Below are 23927 nucleotides of genomic sequence, written 5' to 3'. Positions count from 1 at the left end.
TATATTTTTCCTTATTCTTGGTTCCTTGACCTTATACCTAACAATTCTGAACTTCTTTATACATAAAATCAGTCCGCTCATTTATACCCAAGAAGACTGTTGAAAGTATTAAATATGCCAACTATATAACTGAGTAAAATACTTGCCTTACCTGAGATGCATGTGGGATGACATTTTCTTCTCAGTAGACAGAGATAAATATTCTCTATGGTAGAAGTTACTCTATGTACATTCTGAAGGAGACTTTAAGCTTTAATGAAGTTTTCAAAGAGCAAGATAAAGGAAAAATATATATGAACTTGGGGCTAGAGGTTGCACTGACTGCTCTTATAGAGGACCCAGGCTCAATTCCCAGCACCACCAACATGGTGGCTAACAACCATCCATAACTCCACTTCCAGGGTATCTAATGACCTCTTCTGAAATCTGTGGGCATTGCACAACACAGGTGCACTTAATCCATGCAGGCAATACACTCATATACATAAAATAAAAATAATAAATAAAATATTTTAAAAGTATATTTGAACTATTTATTTCATTTTTCCTCCATTAACAAAATGGAATTTTGTTGTGATGTATATACAGCTGCTATTTCTAGAAGAATAGGTTAAAACAGAGGTTAATCTTTTATTTTATTTTTTAACATTTTATTTTATTTGAATGAAAGTATTGCTTGCGTGTATGTAAGGGCACCCATGTCGTGCAATGCCCACAGATGCCAGAAGATGGTGTCAGATCCCCTGGAACTGGAGTTGTGGACAGTTGTTAGCTGCCAAGTGGGAGCTGGGAATTGAACCCAGGTCCTCTGCAAGAGCAGTTAGTGCTCTTAACTGCTGAGCCATCTCTCCAGCCCTGAAGTTAATCTTTTAAAAGATTAAACATGCAATGCCCTTTTGCTGCTTCCTTGGAACAAGGAAGTGCTTTAGTTTCCTAGAAGTGTCTCACCCTTTCTATGGGGCCATGGTGTCATAGCCTCTACACCCCCACAGTTCTGTTTCTCTGTCCTCAGTCTGACCCTGCACAGTGCCTTCCATGCTGGGTCAATATGATAATGATGCTGGGCCCGTGTGATAATCATGCACCTGCCTGAGGTCTCTGATTGTCTTGTCATCCAACATTTTATTTTATAGAACATCATCTGTGATGATAGCCTTAGAACAATCTAGAATTACAGAATAAAACAACAACAAGAGTTTGTTTATACTCATAAATTTCTTTACAATTTTTACTGTTGTTGTTTGTGAGATTAGAGTGCTGCCATGTAGTGGAGGATAGTCCTGAACTTGTGATCCTCCTGCCTCAGCTTCCTATGTTCTTGGATTACAATGTGTATCACTACATTCAACACATCTATTCTTGGTTCTATGCCATTATTGTTTTAACATTGATTTTCCCAGGGTTTTGTCTTAAACAGTTCATACTTCAAGAGTCTAGAGGTCACTGGCTAGTCCTGATCTTTTGGCTCAGTGTGACATGGAGTTGGAAACAGCCTCTTAATGAGAACACAGACAACATTCTGAATTTCAATTGGGATTCAGGGGTCACTGACACTGTCAGTTACAAGGCATAATTGAGAACCCAGAGTCTTCAAATTACAGGCTATAATTCTCCATATTTGTCACACCACAAGGAAAAGGAGAAATTGTTTGGGTTTGTATAAGGTCTCTGGCTCAGCAAAATTACCATGACAATGTATAAAAGTACTGATAACATGAGGTCACAAGGAGTGGTCACAATAATCCTCAAGACAAAGTCCTGGAAGCAACAGCCTAAGGCATCTGCATTTGGTGAAATACCATGGCACTAGCAGAGCTGCTTCAGGATCTGAGCTCTAACATTACTTTACTGATTGTATAGAAAAATCTTAAGTTGTAAAGCTATTTTGAAAATTCTATGTATTTAAGTTTAACATAAGTGTTTGCCATTCAAAAAACAGGATATCATATTTACTTAGAAATAATCTGTATTAATTTGTATTACTTCTTAGTTCCATGAGCTTGAGTACACTGGATCTAAATCTTCTTTTAAAATATAGCTAGAATTGATTCAAAATCAATGATGTACTGTATTGATTCTAGAAATAAAAATAGTAATGAAAAATTATCTAGAAATAAATGGTATATAGGAATCTATGGCTATAGGAATCTATGTGAAATAAAGTCTTTCAACATTTCCCCTTGCTCCTTTTTTTTTACTTCAATTCCAGGTGTGGAATGAATGGGGAGATGGTGGAGAGGTGATTTAGCGGTTAAGAGCACTGGCTGCATATGCAGAGGACCTAGGTATGATTCCCAAAACCTACATGGCAGATAACAACCATCCCTAACCCAGTTCCAAGGGATTCCAACACCCTCTTCTGACCTCTGTGGACATTTCAAGACACAGGTGCACTTATATACATGCAAGCAATACATGCATACACAAAAATAAATATTAAAAATTTTAAAATATTTAAATATTAATTTTTTTCCCACTGGATCTTGTTAGGATCATTGCTGACTTAATTCCACTACAGGGTCAATTGTTGGAGTTGCTGGCCATGGTGCTGAAGTTGTTAGCCTGTGCTAGGCTTCCAACAGGTCCTGCTTGCTTGGTATTCTTTCCCTAAAGCTCTGCTGAGATTCCTCTTCTCTCCTGCAGGTGTTGTCTTGTGGTTATATCTCTTCTTTTATCTCATTTTGTCTTATAGTAGTCTAACCCTACATTAGTGGTTCCAGCATGTGCATGGTTACGTTGTGTAGCTCTGCTATCTCAAGTTTCTATTCATAATTTCTCAAAATTATGGTACTGCGGTGTGTGTGTGGTGTGTGTGTGTGTGTGTGTGTGTGTGTGTGTGTGTGTGTTATTGTTTTGTTCCATTGTGACTCCATCAGCTCATTTCCGATTCCTCCTAATAGAACCATTATCTCCCCGGGTGCTTAGCTAAAAACCTCAGATTCATCCTCTTTCACATGCATCTTCACCATCATCTAAAATTATTTCAATTTTTGACCAATTTGCATAGTATACTTGGAAATTTTCTTCATTATAAAGTTTTATTCCTGCAGACCTGACCCAGATCCTGCTTCAGAACACTATAGTTAATAATAACTATTGGACAGTCCTTTTTCTATTTAGCTGGCACAAGTTTCCAAATTAATTCCCTGATGCACAGCTAAAGAGATGCCCTCAGAAATATGTAAAGATTAAAACAAATATACTAAACCAAAGCTTCACCTATCACCAAGGGTCCTAACTTACTTTTCCACTGTCTTCATGCTGGTTCTCAAGTTGGACGGTTTTCCTCTTCTAGGGGTACTTAGAAATATGTGGAGACATTTTTGGTTATTAAAAATATTGTGCTAAGCATGAGTGAGAGGGCTCAGTGTACAAAAGCCACATAAGCCTGAAACCTTGAGTTAAATCCACGAATCCACGGCAGAAGGAGAAAATCAGTTCCACAAAGTTATCCTCCGACTTCCATACATGTGCCATGGTATATGCACATGTCCTCTGTCTGTCTCTGTCTCTGTCTCTGTCTCTGTCTCTCTCTCTGTCTCTCTCTCTCTCTCATCAAACTCACCACTGTAACCATTTCACACAACAAAAATTATTGTACCTAAATTATCATGAGCTAATTACTCACATGTTTACGTGGCTTAGGCAGATTCAATTACTCACATGTTTTTCAGTTTATGTTATAAATTTTCCTTCTTCTCTGCCTAGAGTGTCCTTTTAAAAATTTTCCAAATGTCCAACTCTTATTTTTCCTTTAAGACCTATGGAGAATGTCACTTTTCTCTGAGACTGCCCCCTATATCCCTGAATACCTCTATGTGAAACTCTCTTTAATTTCTAAGACATTTCAACCCATTCCCTGGAACACCACCATGAATCTAGTGTAGTTACCATTACTATAGTCACCTTCATGTAAACAAAGATCTTTGTTTATCTACATGTCTAAAGCACTGTCCATGCTGGCAAACGTGGTAATACTGACATCTTAATATCAAACTATACTCTTAGTATTTGCACACGTTTTCATTCATTTCATCTCTGAATTCACTCTTCATGTCTGGTTTACTAATCTGGTAAAGAATACAAGACACTGCTCAAGGAACACAAGCTCTAGCCAGAGCATCAACATAAGATCAAGGAATTGTGTTACTATGGAAAATGCCTGTGGGAAAGTTGGGGGACCCTAAGGTCACCCAAAGTGCGTCCAGAATCAGATACATCTGGCCAAGCACTTTCATAGCAACTATTCAAGAAACATTTGTCAAAGTCTTTTTTAGAGTTCCTGGAGTAGGATAACTTCATAGGAATTTCTATGCTTTGATTAGAATCCAAAAAAGACTACATGTTAAAGGGCTTGCTTTACAGGATGGCTGTGTGGGGCGGTTCTGTGGACCTGTAAGCTTCAGGGTATATATAGAGCACCTTACGTTGTCTGAGGCTGGGCTGTGGAAGCCTTCCTGTCTTTTCTACGGTCGTGGCTGAAGTGAGTGGTCACTCTAGCACAGCATCACACTCTACTACTTCTGTCCTCACCAGAGACGAAACTAATATGTCCTGCCTGATCTTGAACTCTGAATGCGAATGAGAAAAAAACTTTTCTCTTCAGAAATAAATAAATAAATATTGCTATTGAGCCCATAACTAATATTACAATATAAACAAGGGTGTATTCTCTGATTTGTGTTTAATTATAAAAAATGTTGCTTTTGTATGAATGTTAAATCATAATGTAGGTTTTTCTCTTTTTCACATCATCATCAAATTGTCCCCCACTTGAAATTTTCTGGCCACAACTTCTATTTTTTTCTTCTAGGACATAAGTCCTCAACATTTTCTGTACTTGAACTCAGACCCTAAGACTCTGACTTCTCAGAACTGCTCTAGTGTGTACCTCTATTCCTGATCCTGGATCACCCAGTTTCTTGGATGCCACAAGAAGTTTGATGTGTATTTGTTGAAAATAGTCTTTTCAGAGCCAGAAAGGAGTTACTGGTTATGTGGCTGTGGCAGGGTGCAGATAGTGTTGTAGAGACACCAACATTTATTTCCAGACATAGGAAGCATACATTCTCATAGTTGCATTAATGTACTTTCTCTCTCCACACAAACTTCATGATGATACTGAGAAAAAAAGTAGTCCTAGATTTTAAAGTTCCAATCATTTTAGTTAGTATTGACAAACAACTATTTAACCATGAACATCTTTTGAAAATGTTTATCTCTTATCACATCAAATATTTACTTCAAAATCTTACAGTATTTTCTTCCATTCTCTGAAGAGAAAATAAACCAGGCCTAATTGTAAAAGTCCTGTGATTTCTTTCATAAGTGCAGCCTTGGATACTTGAAGAATAAAGTTATTTCACATTGATTATCTGCACCTGATTTTATTTAGCTTCAAGCAAAATATCCATCATCATCTACCAAGGATGAATGAAAATGTATTTTCTCCTCTCCCCAGTGCACAATACTTAGAAAATTGACTGCTTTCAATTCACAGATATGAACGCTTTTGATAACATACCTCAAAAAGAAAAAAAGACTTTATTGTTTCATTTTATCAGTCCGATGTCCTCATTGAAACATGCAATAAATGGAATTGCACATTATAACCTAGTCAGATCAGTTCTTGCTGCAACAAAGTAGTCCTGTCCACTCAGAGGTAGATAATGCCAGTCACTACACATGACAGGCACTTCATCAGACCAAGTGTCATACTGGAACTTTTGATCACCTTGATTAGAAAATGGAGTTTTTATAACTGGCAGAGAATGAAGAGGAATGGGAAAAGCTGGGGCATTTTAGCATCGAGCCCTGACACCCACTAAGAACAACAGCAACAACAAAACAGATCATTAAAACATAATCACTCGCTCAATGTACATGCCTTAAGTACCTACTACATGAGACCACTGAGTTGGCTCAGCAACTGAGGATGCTTGGTGCAAAGCCTGATGACTTGAGTTTGATCCCTAGGACCCACATGGTGGAAGCAGGGATCACACTCTCAAAAGTCATCCTCTGGCTTCTGTACATGTGCACACACACACAATAATTAATTAATTAGTGTTTTCTAAAGGTGCTTACTGTGCCTGGGCATCACTCTTGAGATACTTAATTTGAATAAAAATTCCTGTACTCATAGATCTTATATTTTCATGCTTAAGTATGCATACACATAACCTTCAGGGCACAGCTCACCCCAATGCCCTTCTTTCTCTATACTCTACAACACTGTATGTATGAGACAAACAATTTTCTTTTCCACTCACCATATGAAATGCAGAGACCTTTTAGAAAGTTTTATATTAATAAATAATAACTTGTGATTGCATGGCCTCTCATGCCAAATCACAGCATGGAAAATACATGAGGAGCTTCCAAAGCTCTTCTGGGTCTATCAGGCCATCGGATACCATTCTGGTAAGTACTCCATGGGTTAAAAAAATAGAAAGCACATGAATTTCAGAGGGAGTGGTGGTGGCAGGACAGGATAGGGATGGGCTTGATCAAAACACATTTTGTGCATGAATGAAATGCTCGATCAACAAGAAACGGAAAAAATGAGGATAAAAGGAAAAACAGCAGAGCTGTGATAGGAATTGATTAAAATTAGACAAAGATTGCAAAACTTTATTTAATATGGAAAATCTAAGCACTTATGACCACCTGCCTAATTGTGTACATTCACCATAAGGGAAAATATTCTACGTTTTCATCATGTCTTTTAATGATTTTTAAAAATATTTTATTTATTATTTTTATTTTATGTGTATGTGTGTATTGCCTCCATGTATGTGAGTGCACCTGTGTCATGCGCAATGCCGCAGAGAACAGAAGGTGGCTTCGGATTCCCCTGGAACTGGAGTTAAAGATGGTTTGTAGCTGCCATGTGGGTGCTGGGAATCGAACCCAGGTCCTCTGCAAGAGCAGTCAGTGCTCTTAACCACTGAGCCATCTCTCCAGCCTCATCATCATGTCTTTTAAAGAATCTCATTCATATAAAAGATATTTAAGGCCATATGGACGTTGTACCTCTAGCTCCCAATAATGGAAATTCTCTCTTGCGCATCCTTGGTAAACTTCAATCTATTTGGATGTTATTTAAACAATCCAGTTATGAGGTGATAGTTCGCTATGTCTGAATACTACTCATTTTTTCTATCTACCCTTCAACCTATAGGAACCACATCCCAGAATGGCACTTTATACATGGACAATTCAGCACCTGGTATATGCAATTTTCCTTCATTTTACAAGTTAAGAATCTATGATTTTAAAGTTATAAAATAGCCAATCTGTTATATTACCAATATAATATAGCTGTGTCATCTAAATCGATGCCTCCAATTATGTGTATTTTTAATCCTATATAAAAGTAAGGACAGAAGCCAGAAGATGGGAGGGTGGGGACTCACATAGCGTTTGAAATTCATTTTCCCAATACTGAAGTATGAATATGAAAGACTGCTATGCCCTATCTTCACGTCACATATAACAAATAAATAGCACTCAAGTTCAGAATTAAGATGGTGAATAAATTTTACATTGTGAAAAATAAAATTACACTGACCTAACATAATTTCACTACAGACTATGAAAACACTTTCTCATGGGCTTGTGTTTAGAATTCATTCAAGTAGATAACAAATGTCATTTTCAACTCTTAATACCTCTGTTCTTTTGATAAGCAATGATTTTTTTCCTACCTACTCCTGTAGGATTATACTTATGATCCTGGCTTCATATTATCCTTATTCAATTCCAACTTTTAAACATTAGCCCAAATGATGGACATATTCTAGCAGACTGAATTTTATCTCTGTCAGGTTTGTGTCACATACAAAGGCAGAATGTTGACTTTAATATATACATTTCTAATTCAGTTGTTAAAAATGAAACAAGGCTCAAAGTCTATAGATAGCCTTACGCTTCCCCTGGACTGATTATAACTGTTCACATCACTATAGTATATCAGCATTCATCATCCAGATCACATTTCTCTTTAACAAGGAGATTAGCTCCATTAGAGGCTTACATAACTGGGTGCTACAAGGCTTCCAGGCATGTGCCTTTTGGCATCATCACATGATCAAGTAGTCATCCACGTCAACACATGTCTATGACACTGAGAAGTTCCAAATTCCTCATTGCAGGTTCAACTTCCATCAGGATAGCCCAGAATCAAACTTGTCTCTACACAGAGTTGCTATTTGCCTCCTTCCAGATTCTGTTTATAGGTTGTAGCTGTGCCCCTCAGGGCCTGTCAGAACCAGCCTTTGATTTCAGGGCCATTTAATGGTTTGATGATAGTGATTATGTTTCTGTAAATCTTGTATTTTCATGGCTGAAAATTTTCTGTTGCTTTTATGAGGTTTTCATACAACATGGTTTCAAAAGTCATGTCACTATTTCAGACACTGTCTGCTAAATACACTGCCTGTGACAATTCCTGAAACACACTGTCTGAGCCTGTCCTTCAAGCACAGTGGGAACCTGAAGGATTCAATACACTGAACCTGAATTGAATTCAATCAGACTTAACAAATAGGAACAAAGTAGCCTGGTGTCAGCATCCCATCATCCCCTGACTTGAGTTTACCCCATTCCAAAATCAACAGACACCCAAAATAAGTGAAAGCAGTCAGATTCAGGTAAGTTGACTTACATCTTTACACAGCTTTTAATTCTCTGACTATGGAAATTTAGGCTAGGTCTAGGTTTAGCCATTACAGAAGATTTTGCTTAAAATTTTTACTTATAGACTTTTATAAACATGTACATATAAATATGTACACATTTATTGCTGGGAGTTGTGCTACTTTCCAGAAGGTGTATGCATTATAAATTCCAATACAGATTGTCTAAGGGAAACTTAAAAACACACACACACACACATACATACACACACACACATACACACACACAACTGGGCCACATTGCAGACATATTAATTCCTAATTTCAGAATACATAGTATAAACATAGGCCATAATATCCAGCCTTAAAGTCAATGCTACATGCAGAGTAGCTGGAGAATCATTTTAGAACATATTTTTTATGAACACATGTTAAATCATATTAGCTTCGCTGACAACCATAGAAAACACATATCAACTTACACCTCTGAGCATTTTGGAGAGTAAGATTTCCTTAATTTATGTCTATTCCATTCCATCTATTTTCAGTTGGGTTTATAGTATGTAGTACCTATGATTTAATACTTATGTCTATTATGTTTCATAGCTAATTTTGATTTGTATTTGGGTGAGTGTTTTTTGGACTTCTTGAGACAGTGTTTCCCTGTAGCAACAGCTGGCCTGGAACTCATTATGTAAACCATGCTGGATGTAAACCTTCCTGAACTCACAGAGACCCACCTGTCTCTGCCTTGGGAGTGCTGGGCCCAAAGGCATGTGGCACCATGCCTGGCTGATTTGTAGTCTATAATACAAAGATTTGAGGGAATAGATTTTTTTCAGTTAATATATTTCCTTTGTCCTACTATTTTTAATTTAAAATTGTAAAATAACTAATCTAGGTTAGGGATGGTGCCACATGCCTGTACATGCCTGTAATCCAGTCACTCATCAGGAAGAGGCAGGAGGATTACTACAACTTCAAGTACAGAATGGTCTTCATTTCAGGTTCCAGTTCTATCAGGGCCACACAGTGAGACCCTGTCTAAAAAATTATAATTTTGTACAAATTGTGAGTAAAACACTGAAATGGATGAAGTGAAAAAAAAAAAACTGCTGCAGCTTATCAGGCAATGACTCATCTGTGATTAGCATATCTATATTAATCAGCATTTAATTTGCATATCTACAGTAATCAATTGTAACCCAAACTAATAACACTCTTTGTATTATGTCAAGAAAATGATGTTTTACATTAAGAAAAATATCACAAACTTGTTAACAAAAGCCTCCCTACCCTCTATGAACATGCAGCGGTCTGTAGTTTTAGAAAACTATCATTCGTTTACACGCAGGATGAGTATTTTTTTTTTTTTGAACATCAAATAGACTTTGCATTTTTATCTGGTACAAAGGGTATGGAATTGCACATATTTTTTTTCTACAGATACATAAACGGAACTTGTCACATAGCAGTTATTCAATGAATATTTTCAGAAAGAATAAAGGAACACCCCCCCACACACACACACACAACATACAAGGTTTTCACTGAAATAAACAAGTGCCTGTAGCATCAACTAAACCTGGGAGGAATGAGGGAAATTTGCTAAAGAAGGCTTGGGGGAGTGGGAGCCCCATCTTGGCCCTGTTAAGATTTTGGTGCCTTCTATGTGGCACAAAGGAAAGGCCATGAAGGTACTAGGATATGTTAAGTACAATCTTTAGGAGAAGATTTGATCTACAGATAAATTTAGAAAGTCAACACCATTTAGAAAATATTTTTATTAACATATATTTTTAAACAATGAGTCTTTCTGTATTAAACTGTGATTTTTTTTAAATAAATAAATAATACAGTTATAAAAAATCTTTTAAGTATATAATATGTGCTCATGGGAATTGTAGCATCTTGGTTGAGAGAAAGATCCAATAAGTCGATTATGCTGTAAAATAATCTAAGGCTCAAACATTCTGACATTTTATTGAAAATTCTAACATGTTTTTATGACACTCATGAATTGTTCCTGAAAATTATATGAAAGAACAAAAGATGAAAAATAGCAGTGATTTTACATATATTCATCAATATAAACACGTGTGTGTACATGGATAAACACACAATGGAAGAATGAGGAAAACAGGTCATTTGATAAAAGTGAATGCAACTGGAGATTACCCTATTAAGTGATTTAAGACAGATGCAAAATAGCAAACACTGTATGTTTTCACACATTTGTAGTGGAGGAGGAGGAGCAGGAGGAGGAGGAGCAGGAGCAGGAGGAGGAGCAGGAGGAGGAACAGGAGGAGCAGGAAGAGGAGGAGGAGGAGGAGCAGGAGGAGGAACAGGAGGAGGAGGAGGAGCAGAAGGAGGAGGAGCAGGAGGAGGAGGAGGAGGAGGGGGAAGAAGAAGATGAGAAGTAGAGGAGGAGGAGGAGCAGAAGGAGGAGGAGCAGGAGGAGGAGGAGGAGGAGGGGCAGGAAAAGGAGCAGGAGGAGGAGCAGGAAGAGGAGGAGGAGGAGGGGGAAGAAGAAGATGAGAAGTAGGAGGAAGGGGAGGAAGAAGAAATAATGAAGTTGGAAACCAAATTCAGTGAAGGTCCAAAAGGAATTGGAAGGAGTTTATTAGGGAATAGAAATTATATAAATACATTGTGTTCATGTAGATATTATCAAAGAATAGTAATTAAAAAAGCTCTTTCCTATCTTAATAAAATCAGGAAAAGATATATACACATTTTAAAATTAGAAAGCCAAATAGTCAATCCTGTGGGGAAAACAATATTCTCCCTAAAAATCAGGAAATTGTCAATTAAATTCAGTAAAATAGTTAACAGTCTGTATCCCGAAAATAGACTTCAAAAAGTAATAGCTTCAAGTATTAGCCTCAGTGTAGAGAGCTGTGAACGCTCATAGGATGCTGACAGTTGTTCAATGGGTTCGACTTCTCTAGAGACCTTACTGCTCTATAGTCTGTTCCCTATGAGTTTTCAGAAGAATGAGTCTCCCTGTTATAGAAGATTGCTGCAGCAGGCTGTCCAGCCAGAGAAGCAGGTATCTCACTTTCAACATTTTAGGAAAGCAATTGTCAGCAGGGCAAATCAAGAATTTAACCCATGTTCTCCTTACCCTATTTAACACATGTTCCCCTTACATTATTGGTGATCTTTACAGGAAGTATAGGTGCACATCATTTTCTGTGCTTCCCAAGACAGCTGCCTAATAATTATTATTACCATAATGGTTAATTCTGCTTCACAATTTCAAGGGTACTAGTTATCTAAACACAATTCCCTAGAATATGTTGCTCATCAGATATTAATAAACTCCTGAACTACTCAAAAGAAAATATTTCTGGCTAATTAGAATATACTCTCACTAAATGTACTTTAGTGACTAGTTGGTTTGGGCTGGGTTGGGTTTTCTGAGACAGAGTCTTGCTATGTAGCCCAGGCCTGGTGTCCTCAAAGTTCTGATCTTCGGCCATGGAGTGTTGGGATTACAAGGACATGCCAGCGTCAAACTGCGCTCACATTCTAAAGCAATAGCACTTCTCAGAAGAAATAGATTACACAGTTTCAAGTAGCAAAATCTTGCACAGAGTTTTGATGCCCTCCATTACAGTGTCTTTTATAATAGCACCTATACAATATTTAATTTCTCTAGCACCAAATTTGCTAGACTATAAAGTAAAAGCTTTAAACTAAGTAAGACATTTTCATGATATAATATTCTAGAATTTATGGTAAAGGCTGAATTATATTTTCTTTAAAGGTAGGTCTTATAAGCCTTTTAACCTTGTTCTTTCAGCAGTGATGAAAGGAATTTAGCAAAGTGAGTCAAGGATTAATGCTAATTATTTGGATTCATTGGGTCCATTGCTAGTCATTCTTGACAGTTTCATACTACTAGAAGATGTTTGACTCAGACTCACAACATCTCACAGAACCATCTCAAAGAACTACAGGAACTAGTTTCCTGGTAAATAAATAAACCATGATTTGAGAACAATTCACTCCTCTGTGTTTAAAGCCAACCTCAACCTCAACAAGTGTAACCTTATGAAAATTCATAGGGCTGGAGAGATGGCTCACCAGTTAAGAACATCAGCTGCTCTTGCAGACGGCCTGAGTTCAATTCCCAGAACCCACATGGCAGCTAAACTGTCCATAACTCAAGTTCCAGGGGAATCTGATAACCTCTTCTGACCTCCATGGGCATTGCATGACACGGGTGCACTTATACACATGCAGGGAATACACGTATACACACACACACACACACACACACAAAATAACAATAAATAAAGAACAAAAGAAAAATCAGACTTAATTTTACTGAGAAGAAGCAATGACACCCTATTCTCCTACCTGTGGACACAGAATTTCCAGGTGATTGGCTGCTAGTCTGACAATTTTAATTCCATCTTCATTTGCTGACATGGAACAAGCAAGGTTTGCGACCTGAAATGCAATTCAAAACAATGGAAATTAGTTCATATCACCAAGGAAATATAGAAAGATTTGCAATCTGGAACAAGGAAGATCTAGCTCACATTCATTGAAAAGAAAATTCAGTGACAAGCAACATTTTTATAAAAGTCACTGATATCTATTTCGTGAACTCATTCAGACAAGCTATTATAATAAATAACAAAAAAGGGCCTCAGAGAATTGTGTAAAGAGGAAACACGCTGGTGAATGAATCAATGAGTCTCACAGAGTCTCTTGGTATCAATATCTAACCCATAATATGAAGCTCTTGGGAGACTGGAAAAAAGTTTATCTATGGATCGAATGCTAATAGGTTCTTGGAATCTCCTTTGATTGGGGTTTATTTTAAGTTCGTAATTGGTTTCTCATTTCCCAGAGGTCTATTATGCATACTTAAGTTGCATTAACCATAGCTGTATCTCATTCATGTTTTATTCAACATCAAATATGCTGGAATTCCAAGCTGAACAAATATGAGATAATTAAATACTATTTCCTGATCTTGATTTTCTATTGCAATTTGGTGAGCAATATCAGATGTTCTGGCAGCCAGTTTGGCTCAAGCATTAGTGACACCCAAATTTATTTTATACTACTTCATTTATACAGTTTTCCACTGAAATGAGTGTTCTTTTGAATAATTATCATAATGCTCATTACCTAAGCCCAATATTTACAAATCTGTTAGCTCATGAAAGAGCCTTAAGAAGTAATTTTCTCTTTCTTTGAACTCCACTGTATACAATATTCTTCTTTCTAGCACAATGTGGGTTGGTGTCAAAAAGATTACCTCTATTGGTGCACTAGTGCCACTGCTACCTGGAGGGCAATAAGCAGCTATAAGTGGACTTAATGAGGAGGACTCCTTAATGGGAGGGAACCCATGAGTGGCCATGTAAACTCAGCCAAATCCACACGGCAGAAGAGGACATAGATCCTAGAGAAAACCCTATCCCTTTCGTGTTTCTAAAGAAATGAAATTTCTTACTATATGCTATCAATCCTTATATTTACAGACAAGCATACTCTACACCACTCATCAAAAAAATCAAAGAAGCTTATTTTTCAACAGATGGAAGCTACTATGGAATTGCACATCTGGTCTGACACAAAGAACATATGTCTGAGAGATGTTCAGTCCTAGGTGACACTTATAGACTTGAACGTCTACAACTAAGGCTCACGGAACATAGCAGAACAAGGGGTACAGAGCAACTTACTGCATCCCTCAACTCTCACAAATAAAGCTTCCTTATACAACAGAGTGCAATGCACACAGAAGATCATAGTTAGCCAAATTTTAAAGAATAAGAGGCTGTCTAGGATATGACTCCTATATGGAACCTCATCCACCCATGACTCAGGGTGGAAAGAGAGGGAGGAAAAATTTTAAGAGGCAGGACTTGTTCATGACACAGGGAAGCAGAGGGTCACTGGAAGCTTGCACATGTGAACTTGCGGCAATGGTGGCATCAAGCACAGGACCCATGTCAACTCAAGTGAACAGGGCCCAAAGGGCAAGAGAGAAATAGGTAGTGGGCTGTCACAAGACTGAGAACTATTCGAGACTGATTGCTGTTGCATGAGGGAGAGTATGATTTACTTATGACCACTAGATGGGCAGACTAGACTCCAGTGGGCAAATTTACACTGTAGGATATTTGGGTACAAATGCCTGAATGAACAGGACTTAACATGTATAGCACAATATGTGAGGTCCCGTGGGGGGATGGGGGAGGCAAGGACAGGGTAGGGGTCTAAATTTGATTAAGAACTCATGAGCCCCTACTTCCCAGTGGCACTGAAGCATCTTCCTGAGGAGCTTCAACTTCTGAGAAGTGCGTGCATGTGTGTGTGTGTGTGTGTGTGTGTGTGTGTGTGTGTGATGAGCGACCAGGTGTTGGTTCTCTCCTTCCATGTGGGTTCAAACTCAGGTTGTCAGGCTTGGCTGCACGTGCCTCTAACCTCTGAGCCATCTCACTGGCCCACAGTAAAAAAATATTTCACTGTCTTTATTACTGGAAGGAAATATTTTTCTAAACAATATTTTTCTTATTCCTCCAACTATTCTTTAGTTATTATATACTTAACATATTGCAGTTTTTACTCCCCAAATCTAGAATAAATTCACTTTCAAATTCACATATTGTTTGCATGAATCACAAAAGAAGAGCAAAAATCTTTGGACCACTATTTTAGAGCAACAAAATGAAATTTCAATGGATTTATGTGCTGTTACTTTTTCTGGTATTACTTTTAATATGTCAATAGTGAAACTACTCTCAATTTTCATTTACATATGACAAAATAACAGTTATACATTATTTAGCTTTGAAAAGGCATTATTCGCTTTATTAATGTACATGAAAATGGCTTACTTGAAAAGGTCTTTTGTTAGCTTGAAGGTCACAATGCCTCAGCTTTCATATCTGACACATAATTAGTGCAATTGTGAATTATTTGAAAAGGGCAACAGTTTTTGTACCCCTACCCCACCTCCCAAACCCCATGCACTGATTTGAAACTTAGCAGACTAATTACTTCAAAACAAGCCATATGTTTTTACAATAAATTTGTAGAAACTTCTTCTCTGTAACTTTGAGGCCTGTTTGTTTGAGGTTAAAAAATAAACATATCTTGTCTTGATCTTCTAATCAAATTAGAAGAGCCCTGGTTAATCTGACTCTTTGACTTAGAGAAAATTGATCTTATGTGGGCTTTCTCTTTCTATTTTCCTTCTGGTGTTGGGACCCGAATTCAGAGCTTTGTGATTGGTAGGCAACGTCCTACCACTGAGGCACATTCTTACCCCTAACTCACATTTTGTTTATTATTTTTTTTACTTCTTTTCCCTTTTGAAAATAGATATTCTCATATGCACATTTGCTGGCCCTTATGCTAACTATTACACAAACCAATTGGATATACAGCAAGGAGACAATTCCTAACATATTTTGTTTTTATGTTAGTAGACGTATTTTTACAAGACTATCAAACAAAAAAATGACACAGTTGGAATTTGTGTTTATCGTCTATGTTTCTAGTTAGACAATAGTCTCAAGATATTTTATGTTCATTTTCTATTTCATATATAAATATATAATATTAAAAGAACTGTTCTATGTCAACTTAACTGTCTATGTTATCAAGTATTATTTCAATATCCTTTAAGTTGTAGCTTGATTTTGTAAACAGAAGGCTAAATTTATTCGACCGTATTATATACAAAGCAGGAAAATTAAGTGGTATAAACAAAATCCTTTTACATTTTGAATTTGAACGATTCATATTTTCCAAAGTCACAACAACGTGTGAAAAAAATTAAATTTCTTCTAGTAATAATTATCTTTAGTTCTGGGTGACTGTTTAGGAAATAAAGTACATTTCCAAGCACAGTGTGAATTTAAATTTCCTGATTGTCAAAGAAAACAGCATGCAAATAAAATATCTTACTAAAGTAGTCTGAGATATTTTGACATGTGACATCCATGTTTATCTAACTTTGACTTTTTGGAAAATCTGAGAAAATCTTTGTTACATAATAAGCCAGCATAGAAATTTTCTGTCCAACAAGGAAATCTAGGGTATAGAGAGATTCTGAAGACAGGAATCCAGGTTTTAATCTGATTCTCACTGTATTAGTCACTTTTCTGTTGCTGTGATAGGAATTTATAGAAGGAAGAGTTTTTTTGAGTTTACGGTTCCAGGGGAATTCATTCCATCATGGCAGGGAGGCATGGTGGCTGGAGGTGGCTGGAGCAGGAGCAGCAGAAGCTAAGCTCTCACATCATCACACAGGCACAGGAAGCAAGAGAGCGACTGGAGATCCGGCAAGGCTTAACAATTCTCTAAGCCCACCCCAGAGACATGCTTCCTCCAGGATAGCCACACCTTCTAAAACCTCTCAAAACAGTGCCATCATCTGGGGACAAAATGTCCAAATACTTGGAGCCTATGGGGGACATTTTCATTACAACCACCACACTCACAATAGGTAAGCCTCAGACCATCAGAACACTGTCACCTTCTCTAACCCTGTTTTCTTCCCTGTAAAATGAATATAAAACAATTAACTGGGGTGACCTGAGTATTAAATGAGCCTCTCAGGTAATGGGGGAAATGAGAGCTCCTTTATACCCTTTGCAGCTACATAGAATTAAGCCTTAGGTGCCTAAAGAAATTTAACAAAATGTCCACCCCAAGAACTGCATAAAAAGAACATGTACATAGAGCTTAGATGGAACTTGGTAGTGGAATAGAAGGGTGGTTAAGCCCTTCCTAAAGGCAACGAGATTCACTGAAGCAAGACAAAAGAAAGGAAAAGTTACACACTCAGCCAACTCAGTTCTTGGTTAGCTCACTTTAGTCACAACTGTGATCTCTGATCCACTGTAATCGTCTACTGCACACACAGGGAGATAGACAGGGAGACACAGCATGCTCAGATCAAAAGTTGTAGACTTTCAACTGGGTGTGTATGTATGTTCTTAACTGGCATGAATTTCTACACTGAAATGATGGAACAGACTTTGTATGGGTGCTGTGCTGTCTATACACTACGCCAAGTGTAAAAGAAGCAGACTCTGTACTGTCCTAAATGAATAGTATGAAAGATAATAGGTAATTTTTCATACTCATTAAAAAAGAAAGGCTATGTCAAAAATACTCCTTCAAATCATTAAAATAATTACCAGTACTGTATATAGTAATTTCTAAGTCATCTCCAGGTAGGGTCATGTTATGTTACTGAGAGGGACCTAAAGTCTTCTATCACCACCCTCCTATCTCCATGTCTTAGCAGACTCTGGTGTCGAAGATATGCCACATTGGTGGCCCTTTAAACTTGTTTGATCTTACTATGCAATTTGGTCTGTAAGAACACATCCCTGTTGATGTCAAAACCTGACCAGTCAGTTCCTGACCTGAATAATCCAGTTGCTTTTTATTCTAATCATCCTAGTTCTTGGCTCAAGTTCTATGTAGTAACTGGTACATTCGCATCCTGTGTTCTGCTAGTTGAACGTTAGGTCTGTTTTTCACTTGGAAATAAACATGATACCCTTCACTCTCTAATCACTAATCTGGTATGAGAAATTCCCTGCTGAGAAATCTGGCCTTATAGAAACAGGCATATGGGTTGGTACTGGCCATTTCTCTGAGTCAAGATCAGGAAAATGGTGGACCAACAGATTGGCTCATTGGTGCTGAGACATAGGGCTAGCTATAAAAGAAATTTTTGGAAATTAGAAATGTTCTCAGTGACCCTTAAATAAATCTACTGTCCTAGAGGCTAATGCTGTAGTTCATTGTCAACTCTGTTCTAAAATGGCAAAGAGATTCTACTGCAAAAGTATGGAAAGCCCAGAGGAGGCCATGGTTTAACACTCCAGTATCTGAAGATACATCGGAAGGTTCACTCTAGGCATCCTCTCAGTCCTCTTAAAAAACAGAAGTGGAAGCACTGTTAGGAACAGGTGCACTCCTTGGTCAGCTACAAATTACCCATCATTCAGTGTGTTACAGGGCAGTTTGTGCAGAGGTATTTGCCCATGATATAATTTTTCAAAAACATAAGGCATATTTTGATGCTTGGTGAGAATTTCATCTCTGCACAGTCATTGCTTATATACAATCCCCACAGGTAATTATGATATCTTATCATTATAGAGCCCAGCTGTCTGGGTCGGGGGAAGGTCACTTTCATTTTCTTCTGTGGTACATGGTCATTCAGCTCCTCTGTAAACATTTCTGGGACAGAATTTAGTGCTTAGCAGGGCAATGTATTCCCAGGGCAGGAAAGTCCAAAATTACAAAGTTATAAAATGCATTTTCATAAAGAGATAGAATCTTCTATCAACAACTTTCCCATAGTGGTCACAGAATCCAGAATGTCAAATACCTTTAATAATATAAAGTCAGACACATAGAAAAGTTATATAATTCTTAACTTGTGATAAGGGAAAGATGTGAATAACAGAATCACCATTAAATAGCTATTAAAAAGTCTAGTTCACTTCTGCTAAGACGACCTGTTATCTGAGAGGAATGTGGTGTTCACACTCCAATGGCAGCACGAAATACAAATATATAGACACTGGACCTTGACTGATTTTTATTTGTCTGGATGGATATTCATTTCTGAAGATAAGTGTAATGGAGTGAAAGTCTGCAATAGCACAAGAGGAAAAAAGTTTCAAGAAATAAGAATATCAGTATAAGGAAAATTTCCATGCAGACATCCACCCAGAGTCCATACCTCCTTGTGGTGACAACATTCCTGACACACTCTGACTCCATGGTGCTGTGCTGCTGTGACTGTCAGCGCAGTCCCCTGGGCATTCTTCCATCCCAGACTGAGCATATTCATCACTTCCTACTGGAGTAATTCCGATTTCTGCCTCATATAAGCCTTTCATTTTGACTTCACATATGTGAACCACCTGTGTCTTCCAACTAAGGTTCCTGTTTTCCTACTCAAGTAAGCCAAATTCACTTTCTCTTCTACAAAACCAGAGAGCCCTGATTTTCAGCTCTGACTGAGAAACTTAATATACCAACAGTGTGCTTTGATCAAAGTTCAGGGATGGTAATGTAGAACTATCACCGTTTCTATGGAAGATGCCTTGTAACCAAGTTTCTGCCTCAGGTCTTGGATGACTCCCTGTCCTGGCCTCAGATACAAATTCAAAGGAACACCTGCATCCATTTCTCCACCTAGATACAAATGTGAATATGTGACCCTTCAATGTTTATTAGAACTTTTATACACTGAGTACCAAAGAGCTTCTAGTACTTGAAATTAATTCGCCATTTTTCAGTTTTTTTTAGAAGCTGTACATTATGTTTAAAAGCTAATTCATATGATGTTTCAAAATCATGTCCATACTTCAAGACCTGCATCAAATATGTCTCACAAACTCTTCTCAGACATCCATAGTCAGAATCCATACCTCCACTTTCCAAACCTATACCATCACACTTCCTGATCTGACTTTGGTACCTAACAGATGATGAGTTGGTCAAGGTGAACTGGCCATGGGTAAAGAAAAAGAATTTTTTTTTCAAATTTTTCATTGAAATAGCTTACTTAGATCATGAAGAAAAATAAAAACAGTATCTCGATTCATATAGATTTGACTCTTCATGCATATAAATCATTTTCTGCTGTCTCAAAACTTAGACATTTAATGAATTCTATTCTTTAATTTTATGATTACAACTTAACTTGCTCATTGGATGTGGTCTCTCTTCCACTCTCTCCATTTTAAAAGTTCTCATTATTTATACTATGACTATCCATTTCTTTGGATTATGGAGGAAGAATCCCTGAGAAAACACAGTCTTTGGATTATTCAACTTGATTGCCTAAGGATGATGTCATCCTAATTGGTTATGATCTTTGGGATTAATAAGACTTAACAAACACATAAAAAAGATACAAATGAACACAACAATCCTTGGAGTCATGGGGAAGATTGGGGCATCTTTCTCATTTTAGAAAAAGTTTCACAAGTTTATAAAGAGGCATGAAGAAAGCAAAGATGTTTCTCCCTCTGAGAAACATTAGTAAATATCAGTATTACAAATTCACAGGATATATCACTAATAGAAGGAAAACTAGAAGTCTTTTGTTGAATACTGGGAGCTAGATAGGGTCCACAGTTAGAGTGGACAGATTGAGTTATGTAAGCAGACTTAATAACACAGAGGTGTATAGTTCAGACTTATCTACTGCGAAGATGATAATTAGGAAGTCACTATTTCATCAATGATAAATGAAGCTGATAAAATAGAGACAGACATTCTTAGAATATCTACAATACCAATATTTATTAGATGGATAGTAGTTCTTTTTCTAAGGCACCAGATATACAATAGGCTACCACAACACTGTGATATCATGAACACCATATGAAGAAAAGCTCAGACATGCTATCAAACATCAGGTACTTAGAGGCAGGTTAATGGGCACTTAAGAGTATCCGTTGATTCAACCACACAGAAAGCCATGCTAATGCTTGTTAGAGTGCTTGGCTGAAATGGACACACCAAACTTGCATGGTTCAAGGTAGAAAATAAGGTAGCCCGCAAAACTGGTGACTCAGGCAGACAGCAGACAGACACTTGCACAGTGCTTACCCTTCTATTCCTAAGACTGCTCATTTCTTTGAATTTTGCCTCTTAATTATTTCTTTAATCCTATAGTTTTCTTTGTCTTTACCAAGGCAACTTTGAAGTCTTTTTAAAAATGTGATTTGTTCTCCAATTTTAATGTCTTTTATGAGCCACTATGCTTTCTCTAATTTTTCTAATATATACAAAGATAGACATATATATATATGCACACATCGTACTACAGGAATTTCATTTTTAATATAAGGTCTAGTTCCACCGCTGCTTTTCTGTCCTGTATCATATCTCCTTTCCTACAAAGTTCTGTGCAGTCCAGACCAAGATTCATCATGTGTAGCTCTTTTATAGTCTGGCCAGTGGAAGCCTCCTTTCAGGTATCAGTGCTTCCTTCTTTCACAGGACATCTGTGCACAATGTTCTCTATAGTCTGTGATGCTTGCTTGAGTCCTTCCATTCTCCTACTTTCCTATCACATGTATCTGTCACCCATCAGGTAGGAATCTGCTCCAAAGGAATTCCTTAGAATGTTTTCCCTGGGATTTTACCCTACCTCACACATGAGGCTCCCACCTACTTCTAAGTCAGCACTGCCCTTTGGAGCATAATTCCAAGTTAACAGCATATTCACTGGGTATGTTTGTTTGATGACTAACAATTTTCTCTGCTTTCTAAGAGGCAGGAGCTCTCTTAGCTCTACTCATCATTTGTTGATATTTGGTATCCAAGCACTAACAGTTGTTCTGATCTAAATAGCTCGCACATGAATGGATACACGAGACAGTATACCTATAACTGCTCTCTTCTCAGATGAAGACGAGCTGAAGAGGGAAAGAAACTGAGGCTTGGAGGGAGGAGAAAAGCCCAGAAACTGAGAGGAGGGAAAGGAAGATAAAATGTCCCTTTGACATTCATCACAATAGTCCACCAACACAGACACTGGGATTCAAAGAAAAGTTATATACTTTTCTGTTCTGGCTGTCCTATTTAGCAAGACTTGTGCCTGGTTTTTTCAAGCTTTACTTTTTCTTAAGCAATAAAATTGAGAACTCTGAATAGCTCCCGATTTAGCTTTTAATTTATTTTTAATCAAGTAAAATAACCCTTCAAATGGCCCAATCTGACTGCCAAATGCTGGTGAGTGTGGCAGATGGAAGAGGTACAGTAACTCCCTTCAACAAATTCAAGAGCTTTGGTGTTCTATTAGAATGCAATGCATATTTTGCTGCTAAGAAATCCAAGCTCAGAGGTCCATGACTAAGTCTGAGAACTGCGGAGGAGGGGTTGGCTGTCTCGTAAGTATACAGGGACATCTAACTAAACAGGTCAGCCCTTTAATTTTAGTGGTAGAACTATGCTGTTCTAATAGTCCTGGTAGTGATAAAAATAGACACAGATTATGAGTGCTTTAGAACATTAAATCAATAGAAATTTTGCTAAAAACGCAATTAGTAAGGTTTAGGAAATAATTTTACCAAGAAGCAAATATTGATTACACAGTTATTAAGTGGGCTGGGAAATAAAAATGTCAGGAACAGTAGACCTGAATCTTTTTTATTACTATTTATTTATTCATGCCTTGGGAGTTATGCACCTGTCAAGGCATGCATGCAGAGGTCAGAAGACAGCTTGAGAAGACAATCATCTCCTCCCCTCTTGTGAGTTCAGGGTATTGAACTCAGGTCCGTGGGCTTGTGTCAAGTGCCTTTACCCACTGAACCATCTTGTGAACTCCAGAAGTGAATCTTAAGAAGTACAGTCTATTCGAAGAGATGTAGAAAGAGTTCAGTCTCTAGAACTATAGCCTCAAAATACAGTAAGAATTTGGAGGGGGGATGTATAGAGATGGACCGTGCACTGTCTATAGATGTAAATGAATACCAAGGAACCTTTAATTCCATTCAACATTACTTTTCAAGCTGCCTCCCAAATCTTCTGAATCTTAAATTGCACGATCTGCTAATCTAACAATTTACTAACATATCTGCCTTCTTTGTGCTTTGGTTGCATAATCTACAAGATGAGGAAGAGATGAATTAATTTCTAGGTCCTATGTGACCTTGTTTTTCCGAGGGGCAGGGCCTGCTGCAGAGAATTGGCTGCGGAGAGTTAGCTGCGGAGGGACCAGAGTTGGTGCCATCTTGGCAACAGCGGAGGGGAACAATGGCCCCGTGTCCTGCCTGTGTGGACGCGAGAGGGGTCATTTACTGACCTGGGGCGAGACTGCAGGCCCAGGAGGTGTGGACAAAAGCTAACCGAGGCTGTGGGTGGAGGACGGGAGCATAGAGAACTGCGGGCCACTGAGCCACAGAACAGAACCTGGCACCGGGTGCTCGCCTTTGTAAGTTACTCTATTTCCCCTCCCCAGAATATAAACTATGGAAAAATCAGATAAAGATGTGTTATGTGGTTTGTCTAATCATAACTCCTTTGCCAGGAGCAAGGGGCCCCAAGAGAACTCAGACGATGGTAACTAATACCAAAATTAAAAATTAGACGGGAACACAGCTGACAATTTTGATATTTATTTAAAAATAAATTTGAGTAAAATATTAGACAATTGAACCCAATTATGAAATTGAGCAAGACATTCCAATTTATCTCATGATTAGAAAATCAAGCAATGAAATCTTATTAGCTTTCAAAAGGATTTAGAAAAACATTTAT

At 37.7% G+C, this 23927-nt stretch overlaps 1 protein-coding gene across 1 annotated transcript in view; it reads right to left on the bottom strand.

The window, feature by feature from the left end:
- Positions 1-23927, bottom strand: part of Ctnna3 (catenin alpha 3) — a 1668564-nt gene that overhangs the window by 585520 nt on the left and 1059117 nt on the right. The window contains exon 10 of the mRNA XM_008835377.2: positions 13008-13100. Coding sequence (XP_008833599.1) covers positions 13008-13100 — 93 coding nt within the window. The remainder of the gene's footprint in view (positions 1-13007; positions 13101-23927) is intronic.

Source organism: Nannospalax galili, unplaced genomic scaffold (genome assembly GCF_000622305.1).
Source record: "Nannospalax galili isolate Female #2095 unplaced genomic scaffold, S.galili_v1.0 scaffold116, whole genome shotgun sequence".
Lineage (NCBI taxonomy): Eukaryota > Metazoa > Chordata > Mammalia > Rodentia > Spalacidae > Nannospalax > Nannospalax galili.
The sequence above is the reverse complement of the archived record's forward strand: the minus strand, read 5'-3'. Positions and strand labels throughout refer to the sequence as shown.